General features: G+C 42.1%; 1 protein-coding gene across 1 annotated transcript; it reads left to right on the forward strand.

The window, feature by feature from the left end:
* The first annotated feature begins 1,291 nt into the window (after nucleotides 1–1,291).
* ccn1 (cellular communication network factor 1) lies at nucleotides 1,292–4,021 on the forward strand. Its single transcript, XM_040031477.1, has 5 exons — nucleotides 1,292–1,546; nucleotides 1,748–1,985; nucleotides 2,325–2,666; nucleotides 2,778–2,983; nucleotides 3,106–4,021. Exons 1-5 carry the CDS (start codon nucleotides 1,499–1,501, stop codon nucleotides 3,406–3,408), a joined length of 1,137 nt encoding a protein of 378 aa, XP_039887411.1. The 5' UTR covers nucleotides 1,292–1,498; the 3' UTR covers nucleotides 3,409–4,021.
* The last annotated feature ends 9,143 nt before the right edge of the window (nucleotides 4,022–13,164 follow it).

Consider the following 13,164-nt stretch of genomic DNA (forward strand, 5'->3'; position numbering starts at 1 on the left):
ACACAAACAAACTCTTTGCCCTCATGCAAAAAAGAAAAGAAAAAAGAAATCCTGTTTGGAATCTGCCATCCCGTCGTGACAATAACAACGGTTTATATCTCGTCTTTACGCATTTCGCTGCCATCTGGTCAAAGCTATTATAACTCGGAATCATTTCAAAACTCAGGTGGAAGAGACTTATTGAGACTCGTGTTGTTAAAAACTAAGACAAAGACCCAAGTGTTTGTCTCCCCCCACCAAACACCACTAACATCACCGCATCTCTTGCGGAAAATTGGATCACTTCACCTACAGCGGGACCCACTTTCTTTCTTCCCCCCACGAAACGCGATGGACACATTGTGTGAGTGTGTAAGGGGGGCAAAACTGCTTCAAAGGATGAAAGGCAAAGGAATTTCCCTGCATGAAGAACATATTTAACAAGCCTTTATGCTGTCAGGAATGCTGGCCAAGGGGGAGAGAAATATGTTAATAATGCAAGCTACTGCCATACCAAATATGGCAATATTGTTACGTCTGAGCTCTGGTGCGCATCTGGTAATGCTTAGCTCCCCTGAATAAAGGCACCGGAGAGCCAGAAATAGACTGTTCAACGTATTTCTGCCTACACCTTTAAGAGAAAAGCTCGTACGGTTATTTTAAACGTGTTCATCTTCTTGTAAAAGTGTATTTAATCAACTGATCTGCGCCTAATTACTGTGTAGGCAAAAGCATGCCTGACACAGTAATCAGCAACAGTCGAACATGTTCAGCTGCATAACTGACACTTAAATTAATCCATAATAAAGTTTTGTTCAAACTTCTGATCTGATCTTTAAGTCTTGGGATGCTATTTTGGGGATATTCTGCGGCATGGCATTCTTATATGAAGACAAGTGACTCTAAAATTCAACGGCTGACACTCACACACACACGCACGCACACACACACACACACGCACGCACACACACAAAGTGACAATAAAGCATCTCAAGTTCACCACTTCAGAAAAAAAAACCCTCAAATGAAGCTGATGTGATAGACGTGAGGGGCGAGCAGAGGAAGAAAATGAAAGGGGGGATAAACAAGAAGGGAAAAATGTGAGACGGAAAAGTGTGTTCAGATGGGATCCAGGGGGGAAAAATCCATTTGGGAAAGAGAGAGAGAGAGAAAAAAGAGAAAGGTTTAGACAGGGTGGAGCTTAGGTCTTGGATGGAAAATGCGCCGAGAAACATTCCTGGCATAGTTTGGGAACAGTTCAGCAGGCAGGCCAGCGACGACGTCAGCTTCTCACTATAGTATAAAAGTACGGAGGTGGCCGGACCTCAGCAGACTGCAAGCGCTTCACTGAGAGCTTCTTCTACTCTAAAGGAGCCTCTGACGATAGAGACTACCAGCAAAGACATTAAGAGAGACAAACGGCTAAGAGAGGGAATACTTAAGGACTCCTCCGAAGACAGACTTTTCCTTACACCGAGAGCAGGATTCCTTTTGAACGCGCACAAGAAATTTATCCAAGATGCTGGTGCTTACTGTTGTCGTTGCCTTCCTCGGAAGCTTTAACCTGGTGAGTCTCCCTCTCTCTCACTCTTCACTGAAATATAAAGAGAAACGTTTTGCAGTTTTAATTCCCTACATTTAGTTAGAGAGAGGAGAAGCTGCTCTTTTGAGACTAAGTTTATCTTGTTGTAAGCCATTCTATGTCGCTTGATTTTAAACGTTTCTAAAAGATGGTTTTGTGTTTTTCTTTTCTTTTTTGGTTATACAGGTCCTCTCCTCCTCCTATTCCTCCAACTCCTGCCCCTCCGTGTGTGATTGCCCTCGGGAGATGCCCCAGTGCGCACCCGGCGTGAGTGTCGTCCTGGATGGCTGCGGCTGCTGCAAAGTTTGCGCCAGGCAGCTGAACGAGGACTGTAGTCTGACCGAGCCCTGTGACCACACTAAAGGACTGGAGTGTAACTTTGGGGCCAGTTTTGCTGCTGCTACTACTCGTGGCATCTGCCGAGGTATGTATAAAGATCATCCTGCTCCAGATGTGCATGCCTCATGATTTAGCCTGAAGACTTTTTTTTTAATAAGAGGGATTATTATTCAAGAATATGGGAACCTATGTGATTTCAACACTATGGAATGCAGCTAGGAGGAAACTAGTCTGAACCTCAAAGCACAGGCAGCCCACTGTGGAGGGAAAAAGACTCCTCACAGGCAGCCTGAAGAATTTCACAGTTTAACTGATCCTTATCTGGCAGCCATGTGATGTCTTCAGCAGACTTCTTTGAGCAAAGCAGGAAAGAATAACATTCCTCTCCCTCTGTTTTTTTCCTTTTTCTCCCTGCTTGCTGCAGCCAAGTCAGAGGGCAGACCATGTGAGTACAACAGCAGGATCTACCAGAATGGAGAGAGCTTCCAGCCCAACTGCAAACACCAGTGCACATGCATTGATGGGGCAGTGGGATGCGTACCGCTATGCCCGCAGGAGCTCTCTCTTCCCAACTTGGGCTGTGCCAACCCCAGGCTGGTCAAGGTAGCAGGCCAGTGCTGTGAAGAGTGGGTGTGTGATGACAGCAAGGAGACAGACATCCTAAAGATCTTTGGCAAAGACTCAGTGATGAAGGATTTGGAAGATGATCTCACCAACAGGAATGAGCTCATTTCAATTGTCAAGGGAGGGCTGAAGTCCCTACCAGGTAAGAAAGCAGTCTTTAATTCTGAAGGTTTTTCTTCTGGGTTCAAGTGAGATGGTAAAATAAACTGCATTCAGATTCACTAATGTTTTCATTGCTTCTTTTTAATCATAGCATACAGACCACAGCCGGAAGTCCACCACATGTTCGAGAGCCAGAAGTGCATCGTTCAAACCACACCCTGGTCCCAGTGCTCCAAGAGCTGTGGAACTGGCATCTCCACCCGAGTCACCAACAACAACAGTGAATGCAAGCTGGTCAGAGAGTCGAGAATCTGCGAAGTGCGGCCATGCACCCAGTCACCTTACTCCAGTCTGAAGGTAAGCTTGAGCCAGCTAGCTGAACCAATCCAATGGAAGCACGCATGATGCTGAAGGTATGCTACAGCTGGGTCTCGGTGCACAACTGACAATTGTCGCTCTTGTGCCCATTCTTCTTGCAGAAGGGAAAGAAGTGCAGCAGAACTAAGAGATCGAGCCAGCCGGTGAAGTTCACCTACGCCGGCTGCTCCAGCCTGAAGAAGTACAGACCCAGGTACTGCGGAACCTGCATGGACAGCCGCTGCTGCAGCCCCCACGACACCAGAACCATCCGCGTCAAGTTCCGCTGTGAGGACGGCGAGACCTTCTACAAGAACATCATGATGATCGAGTCCTGCAAGTGCACCTACAACTGTCCCCATGCCAACGAAGCCTCCTATCCCTTCTACCGCCTCTCCAACGACATCCACAAGTTCAAAGACTGATTGGTGAGGAGCAGCCAAAACCCCTCAGCGAGAGAAAGAGATCAGCAGCAGCAGCAGCAGCAGCAGCAGCAGCAGCAGCATCATTGGCAGCCAATGGCAGTCTAGATGAAAGCAGGGGTGTAAATAGACCACCAATCAACTACCAGCTTCTTGTTGTAACGAGATTCCCAAGGAATTGTTGGCTTACATCATGAGGACTTAATGAAGTGCACTGTTTGCTGTGACTCAGCATGCCTAATATGAACTGCTTCGTATTAATTGGAGCATTTGAAGTAGCTTCGTTAAGGAGCAAGATGTAATTAATATTTGTACATTAATCTTAGTCGCTGATATCGATTCACTGTGTATATTTTGATCCCGTACACCAGACATGACCCAGACTGTAGACTTGTGTGTGTATATGTAGATATGCACATGCGCAACTTCAATTAGCATTATCATGTTGTATCTTTGGTTTTTTTTTTTTAGAGAAAGAAAAAAAAGACACCAGACAATGAAATGTAAACTCTCGACTTGTTTAACAGGCGCGGTTTCATTCCTTCCTGACGTGGGCATTATTGTTCATGTTTTGTGGCAGCTATTGACCTCCCTTCATGAGAAAAAAAGAAAGAAAGAAAGACAAAACGAAACATGTCAAAGGATGAATGAATGTTTTTTTTTTATTATTATTGTTATTAATATTATTTATCAAAAAAAATAATGTAGCTACTTTATTTGGATATTATGTGTCATACTGGAATAAATTGTAAAATGATTTAATTTTATATGCTACAATAAAACTGATTTATTTATATGAAACACGACGAGCCCAGAGTCGAGTCTGTTCAGACTGCACTGCGGGACGGGACAAACAAACGGCGCACCGGGGATATTTAAGCCCTCTGTTATATCATTCAATAGAGCCAACAGATTCTCAGACAGACACCGAGCGGCTCGTTCTGCTCTTATATAACACAACCTTGGAGGCTCGCTCTCCTGACTTTTTGTGCTTTTGGAATGCCATTCTGCAGCGAGCTAGTTTGCTTTCATTTGATCTGGCTAAGCCACACACTTGACCGATTCTGAGAAGAGGAGAAAAAAAGATTAAGTTCATGAGTAGCAATGAGTATGGGAGTATGCCAAGAATCTTAAGTGCTGCGCTGAATGGGCTGGGATTAGACACCATGCAACAAGGACAATGAAATTATTGTATATCATGAATACATTCCCAGTTACGCTTTTCTTTTTATTTCATTCTTGTTTTCTTTTTTTTCACACAGCATTACCAAATTGACTACTCTTTAGCAACTGCCTTTAAAAAGTGAATTAGATGCATTGGCCCCTGCTGGCTCTTAAATTGCAGGGGTCTGCTAAACAGTTGTAAACAGTCAAACAGAGCAGGGAGGACTTAACTCTCCCTTCCAGGTTTTGGTTTAAGAGGCATGAATACTGCTATGAGACAGAAACAAGCAACGAGCAGGAAACAGGGGTAACACAGTTGGTATTAGAAACTGTGGTTTTCAAGGGCACTAAAACAGTGTTTTGCTACCATCACATTAACGCTTCTCGACTCATATTCTGCTGTTTTATTCTTTAATAGACTCATTCTGTATGATTTAAGCCTCCGATTTAAGTTTTATAACCTTAAGGTTCATGAAATCCATAAAAGTATGAAATGTATGATTGAAGAATAACAACCTGAAAAAAAGAAAAAAACTTGTGCTAGTTCTCACAGGATCTGACGTTTGCACAATGGTAGCCATTTAGAAGCATCGCGCTGAGGAGAACGACAGGGAAGGGTTTTCTTCTTCTTCTTCTTCTTCTTTTTCATCCAGGTAGAGGGAGCGGCTCAGGAATGCAGCAGTGGCTCAGAAAGCAGACATCCTGATGGGTGGCAGATGTTGGAAAATATTTCAGTGCAACATGTTCACTTCAGCTGAGGAAATTTTCCAAATATACACGAACCCTCCCGAGTTCTCGTTTGTGTCCACAGAAGGCATTTTTATCTCCTGGCAAGTAGGGAAAAAAAACCTGTCTAATCTCACACAATGTGCCACTTCCGCATAACTTTCCCACATAGCTCCTGGAAATAAATCTCAATCGAGTGTATTTAATGAGAGGCCGAGCAGGACACGCCACACACCGCACAGGATGTGCTCACTGAAGTTTTACACATTGCTCACATGAAAGGCTTCTGAGGTCTACCTAATCACAAAGATGTGTGACCAAAGGGTCTAAACACTTTCAGGGTGCTGTGTTTTTCTTTTTTCTCACTCTTTCCCTTTCTGCTCCTTCCAAAAAAAGAAAATTTCCCTCCCTGTCTTTCATGGCTGGGACGTTGCAATGCAATCAAACTCATTTGTTTTGATAACCGAATGCAGCACACTTGGTTATGTAATGGCATCTGTACGTTATGTGAGCAGTGCTTTTGGTCAACGTAGAGACTTACAATTCCTCAACCTTTACTATGTCAAAAAAGAATTCCATTTCCAAAAAGAGGGGAGTATGGGTGAAATAACTGTGGTCTTCGAGTAAACACAGCACAAACCTGTAAAATCTATCGCTCTCTCTCACACAGGCGCCCCTGCAATTAAATTGCTCGGTGACTACCTCACTCCCTAAACCAAAAAATAAAGTGTTTATATGACAAAGACATTAGCATTAAAGCCTCATCAAGCAACTACGTAATGCAGTGCAACCAGAAGCTAACAGGACTGAGAGTGGCCATTACAACCCGCTGGATGCTGCTGAGAGCTGATGTCAACTCTTTTACAGCCCTTTGCCCCCTCCATCTACAACCTCAGGTTAATGCTCACTGTTGTAAGCAACCCAGGAGCAAGGAGAAAGAAGGGTTGCATACAGATACTTGTTTCATAACCTACCATCTGCTGGACAAAGGAGGAAACAGCATGCTGTGTGTGATTTCTGTCTAGACTCACACACCTGTTAAGACCTGCACGTTTTAAAGAGTTGTTGCTGTGAAATGTGTCTCTGAAAACTGGCTCAACATCATAGGTATCATTGTAGCGCTGCTATTTTGCATAATACTCTCATGGTAAAAAGAATGATGTAAAAGGCACCCTTTTTTCCCCAGATCCTGACAGGGTGTGGGACCCTTTCACACAATGCAACAGTGGCAGTAAATATCTCCTGACACACCCACCAGATACCCTCTGGCAATTACATAAGAATAAATGATGAGTGGGCTTAAGGGAAAATCCGAGTCAGTTCCCTCCCAGGCTGTTGGATTGTTTGGGATGTCCCAGAGGGACGCTGGCTACTGCCGTGATTATTAGCTCTAACAAGCCACACATTGATGGGAGAGGCAGAGCTTAATTGTTGGGCGTCTCGAGTCTCAGACTAATGGATTTCTGCAATGAATCATCTCCAACTCTGTCAGCTGAGCTAACACTGGCATTTACTCCTCTTTCTATCGTTCGACATGGGCAGGCTAATGAGGTCACACAGCCAGGAGCTGTTTGTCTCCCAACACTGCAAGTTTGACATTAAGGGATAAATAGGCTGATGGTACTGAAAGCCCCTCTTAGAAACATTCTTTTGTTGATTTTTCAAGAGGGTTTGCCTTTTGCTGCGGTGCCATTGTAAGAAAAAAAAGAAAGAGAAGAATGTGAAAAGTGACTCAGAAAAAAGTCGGCACATTGTTGTTGGGTGTTGATCTTCAGCCAGCAGGTGAAATGAAGAGACTACAGATGGAAAGTGTGGCTTCATGGTATGGGGGATTCACAAGATAGTGTCCTCGCCACCCTTATCCACTTCAGGGTGGCGAGGGACTAGGGGCCATAGGGCAAGAGGTTAGTACACACTGGACCAATCACCAGTCTGTCAGAGGGCTAACAGAGAGACAGACAAACAATCACACTCATGTATGGACAATTTAGAATCACTAGTTAACCTAACCCCACTAACTGCGTGTATTCTGTGCAAGGAAGCTGGAGTACCTGAAAACATCCCACGCAGACACAGGGACAACGTGCAAACCCCACACAGATCAGGTGGTGGATTTGAACCCAGGACGTTCTTGCTTTGTGGCAACAGTCCAAACTGCTGTCCACCAGATTAATGGGAGCGTTGCGTCACTCCCAGCTGTAAAATTTGAGCTAAATCAAACGTGGATGCAATGTGCAGCAAAGAAGAAAAGTAAATGAATCACATTTCAACAGCACTACTTCTACATGTTTTAGAGGTATTTGGTAGATCACTAAATCTCACTAGATTTTGGGATTCTCAAAAGACTATGGTGCCATCATCATCTGTCACATGATTCCTTGTGTTTCTTCTCACTGAAAACACTGGTTACACATGCTGAGGCTCATTCATTTGGGACCCGGTGGTTCTTAGCACAGACGAGTCAAGATACATGATTTGGTTATATGAAATTGTGTTGAGCAATCTTTTGGCTGTTCCCTTTGGGGGTCACCAGAGCAGATCATCTGCATCCATCTCATTCTGTTCTCTCACACCAACCATCTACATGTCATCCGCACAACAGTGGTTGTAGTCGGTAAGTACGGTTAAACCTACATATTTTTTTGATGTTCATTATCACCTGTAAATCATTATTACATGCTATTCAATGCACCACCTAATTCCTGGGATTATAGTTTAATAAATCTTTTAATATAAAGTCATGGAAATGGAAAATATGACAAGTTATCTAATAATCTTCTGAGAAAAATGATTTTGGGAGACACCTCAAGTCCTTAAAACTTTGTGAAGTGCTCCATCTGTTTAATCTTTAAAAATAGTCAGTGTCTCAGCTGGACGACCAAATATCTTTAGACCACATTGCAGATCGTCATACCAGCTGCAGGCATTTAAACAGAACAATTTCTCAAACAGAAACTGATTAGTGCAGAAAGTTCTTAAAAAAATAGAAATATATTGGACACTATTTCCCAAAAGCAGATGCTATAGACTTTAATGATCCATGCAGATATGCTCCTAACAGACATTAAAAACTTCAATGTGTGAAACATAAGTTCAGAGAAAATCAAGATAATTGAAATCTGCTCCACAATATCTAATGCAATAAAATAAAAATTCTTCTCGGTTAGCATTTAAAAGTGTGCTTTGAACTCTCGAGCAGCATTGGGCTGCAGGGTTTGCTGATGTTGCTGTGGAACACTAAGTGACAAGGCTTAATGCATTTTCCAAGTCTTTTGTTTCCCCCATGCTGGGTAATTGCAGCTCAGTTTCCACCATTGTGAAGGGATAAGGGCTTGAAAGTCTTCAGTCATTATATTGCCACCTACTTTTGCCTGTAAAACCATTTCTGATGTTTTTTCTGCATCTTTTGATCTCTGGAACTGACCACAGCTGTAGCATGGAAAAGTAGCTAATGAATGGTAGCAGTGACTTTAGGCTTCGTGGGCTAAAAAGTTCCTGCGTTTCTCTGCTTTTCACAATTGGTAACTGGGTCAACACACAAAAATATAAAAAAAAGAGACACGTATACGCTTACTAAATGCTGTCTTACAACTAGCGCTCTTAATGCCAGCTCTTTCAGATAGAAAACACAGACTTCGAGTAGATTCGAAAAACTCCCATTTGAAAGCTTACAATCCCATTTCATATTGCAGGCAAGGTGGGACTTTTAATGACATCCACAGGAACTCTTTCCAACAGAACTCTTTAAACATTCTAACTACCTTGGCTTCTTTACATGCACAGGAGCAAGAGTCTCGCTGAGCTTCATCCTGCTGCGAGAACTCTATATACTCCCACTGAATTCATGACTATAAATGAGGTCTGAAATCTCGATAGGTATTATTAAAATGCTCGCATCACTCCAAATGCCAGTGCTGCACCAGTCTCCATCTTGCCTTTGATGGCTTTTAAAAACTTGAATTCCTTCACATGGAGCAGCATCTTCAACTTAACCACAACAGCCACGACAGCCAAAAGAAGGTTTAAACATGCCTGATCAGTAAAGTCAGTCAGCTGCCAACAATCACTTCGTAATTTAGTCTATGACCAGCACAAGTCTTTCAGCAGAGCTTTAGAGTGCCTAAGCAGAGATCTCTTCAAGACTAGCACTCCAATACAAGGTAATCACATAAACTCACCAGCAGCTGCATTAGGTTTAACTGTTTAATTGCTCATTTATGCAAATATCAGCCAATCAAAAGGCATCAAATCAGTGCATTTACACCGGTAAACATACTCAAGATAGCCTGAAGAAATTCAAATCGAGCATGAGAACAGGGAAGAAAGTTTATTTAAATGACTTTGAACGTGGCATGGATGTTGGTGGGCTGGTCTGAGTATTTCAGAACTGCTCATTTCCTGGGATTTTGCCACAGAATCATCTCTAGGGTATATAGAGAAGAGGCAACAACAATTCAAAATACCACTCATTACATACAAGGTATGCTGAAGAGCATCTCTGTTGAACCTTGAAGCAGATGGGCTACGGCAGCAGAAGACCACACTGGCTGCCATTCCTGTCAGCTAAGAAAAGGAAAGGCGCCTGCTGAAAGGCTTTCAGCAGAATAATGCATCCTGTCTTTTTCATCATCACTGTGTCCCATCACATTAAATCAGTGCGCTCATTACAGCCACAAGCCATTTTGCATGTGCTTAAATATAGTCTCAAAAATGGTATTTAATATACATTTGCATTATTATTTCAAGAAGATGTAAATCTGCAAGGCTACATCCCACCAAATGCAGGACTAATGGTTCTTTTCCTGTCCACATGCCCAGTCTCCTTGAAAGAAGACTAAAGTCCTAATTGCTTCTGTTGGTTAGGTGGGCACATTGAATGCTCATGTCTCTGCAAATAGGTTAATGTATTGTAAAGTGTAAAGCACTTTGGATCTGTATAAACACAGTCCTTTTCATATTCTCTCTGCAATGAACAGGTTTACAGCTGGGAAATAAGAGTTCTGGGAAAATGGAAAAATCATAATGCTAGTGCACAGTTCCTACACTGACGTGTAACAGAAATTACAATCAGAAAGAAACTCAGGATGATTTCACCACGATAACCCAGAACTGATACCAAAAGGATAATAGACATCAAGCATGCTCTGTTAGTTCAGACTGTCAGGTTGACATAAAACAGACAAAGGGAACAAGTGAATGCATGCATACAACTGGGAATGTCTGTGGAGCGAGTCCAGAGACAAGATTTCTGCCTTATTTTTATTTTTTATTCATATTCATGTGAACAGTGTTTCATTGTAATGGAGAGACACAGAATTAGAATATTTAGAAAATAACCCTGTTACATAGAAGTTATACATTGATTTGCATTTGTCTTTTGGTGAAATAAGTATTTTATCCCCAAACGAAATATGACTTAGTAGTTGGTGGAGAAACCCTTGTTGGCACGCGCAGCGAGATGTTTCTTGTATCTGACCACCAGGTTTGCACGCATTTCAGGAGGGATGTTTGGGCCACTCGTCTTTACAGAAACTCTCTGAATACTTTAGGTTTTTTGACTGCTTTTAGCAACTCGAAGCTTTAGCTCCCTCCACAGATTTATATGGGACTGAGGTCTTGAGACTGGCTAAACTACTCTATGACCTTAAAGTGCTTCTTCTGTAGACACTCTTTTTTTCTTTGGCGAGATGTTTTGGGTCATTGTCATGTTCAAAGACGGAGCCACAACTCATCTTCAGTGTTCTGCCTAAGGAACATTGAAGGGAAGGAGGTTTTTGTTCAAAATTTTATGGTACATTGTCCCTTCCATTGGCCCGTGAATGCGCAAAAGTCATCCAGTGTCCATATTAGACTATGGGTCTTTGGGTCACGGCGACCTTGTAGTTGTTGCAAGATATTAGTCCATCAGTCCGTGTAGTTTTGGGCTGATCTACCACTTTTCTCATGATCATCCTCACCTCATGAGGTAAGATCTCGCATGGAGCTCCAGACCGAGGACGACTGATGGTAATTTTACATTTCTTCCAATTCTCTGTAACCGCAGCAGTCATCAACTTCTCATCAAGCTTCCTGCTGATGGACTTGTAGCCCTTTCCAGCCTTATGTCGGCCTATAATTTTTCCCCTGACATCCTTTGACAGCGCTTTGGTTTTGCCCATGTTCGTGAAGAAGTTGGAATGGAAAAAACTGATTCTGTGGACAAGTGTGCTTTATATATGTTATATGAGTGTCTCAATAGATAACAAGTATCTGTGATTCCCAAAAGGTGGATTCTGTTCATCTGAACACAGAATCCACCTTTTGGGATTTACTCACCTGGATGATTGAGCATGCATCAAGTATCTGTGACTGATAAATCAATTCTAATCTGTGTGTCATCTGAGAGAGCGTTGTTTTCTTTTTAAAGAGAGCAAACTTACAAATTCTGCAGGGGGTAAGTAATTATTTCCCCACTGTCTTCAGTATTTGTGTCTGTTCAGAGGATGCGAGCTTATGTTGGTAAATGCTAAATTTCAGCTTGTTTGGTTGTTTAACTATTAGTGACGTGGCTCTCATATCTTGTCTCCAGTTGCAGGAAGGTTTAGTCTAACATGACAGTATGACAAGAACTGTGATTTAATTAGGAGTTATGCTATCCTTTTGCTCATACTACATAAAATGTTAATAGGGGTCACACTTTCAGAACTCTCTCAATGGGAGCCTTCAGGCACAGTGTATCCTTGAAAGTGGCTTAATATGGCTCTGTGCAAAATTACACTAAAGTACTCGCACATAATTCCATCTTACAACATCTCTACATGCTGAAAAGGTACCGTCTGTTGACCAGAGAAAACTTGTAGTATTGCAAAATAAGTGTCTTCAGATTTCCCATTAGCTCTATGAGCTTGATAAAGAACAGACCACAGTAAATTATTACTGTAGGATGATCCAAAATGTCACATAATATATTTGGGGAAAGCAAATGGCCTCGATTAGTTGTACTTCTGTTCATTTGGAACACAAATAAGCTTAAAAGATTTCATTTAAAAATGTAAAGTACGCTTGCAAAACATAACTCTTAGGATGCACAATGTGCCATGCAAAGATGTGTGACATCTGGCTCTTGAAGCATGACTTTATGCTTCAGTACCTGCCTTAGGTCACCACAGCAGAGCCATATCCCCAGAGCTGGTCTTGTTAAAAGAAAAACAGCTCTGCACGCAGTACAAGTGAGCCTTACCCATCAAATTAAGAAAAAATTAAGTGGGAACCGACTTCAGAAATTTCAAAGGCAATTTAGATAATATAGAGGCATTATTTCCAGTGCCTGTGCTATCCGCAGACTAAAAACAGCCTCAATTTCATTTTAACAGCAAGCAGCAACAAAGGCACAACTTTTGTGTGGTCACATTGAGTAACTTTATTGGGACAGGAAAATTAAGAGAACTGCTAAAATAAAATAGATGGTAATTCAGCACAAGAAGAGCCATGAGAAAAAACAAGAAACAGATGAGCCAGGAGCAGCCACTCTTTAGTACTGTACTGTAGCGGTAGTCTTTGGTACTGCTCAGACAACAGAGCTTGAACAATTTCTAAATATTAGATTGTATACTGTACACAGTAGTGAAGAAGCTACAATGCAGCAACAGTGTACGGGGTATGAAGTGATCTAATAAAGCACCACTATTTTTTGGTTGAAGGACAAAACACCCCTACTGGTTGTGTAGGCTTTGTGCGCCAGTCAGTATAAAACACAATTAACGAATCATATCTATTAAACTCAGGCAACTGGTGGGAAAAAAAGACAATCCGACTGTTTCCGATACATGTAGGCAGATTTTTTTAAAAACTTTTAGACAGAGCCAAGAGAGCTGTTAAAAACAGTTTTTT

Source organism: Simochromis diagramma, unplaced genomic scaffold (assembly GCF_900408965.1).
Source record: "Simochromis diagramma unplaced genomic scaffold, fSimDia1.1 OVJJ01000284.1, whole genome shotgun sequence".
Lineage (NCBI taxonomy): Eukaryota > Metazoa > Chordata > Actinopteri > Cichliformes > Cichlidae > Simochromis > Simochromis diagramma.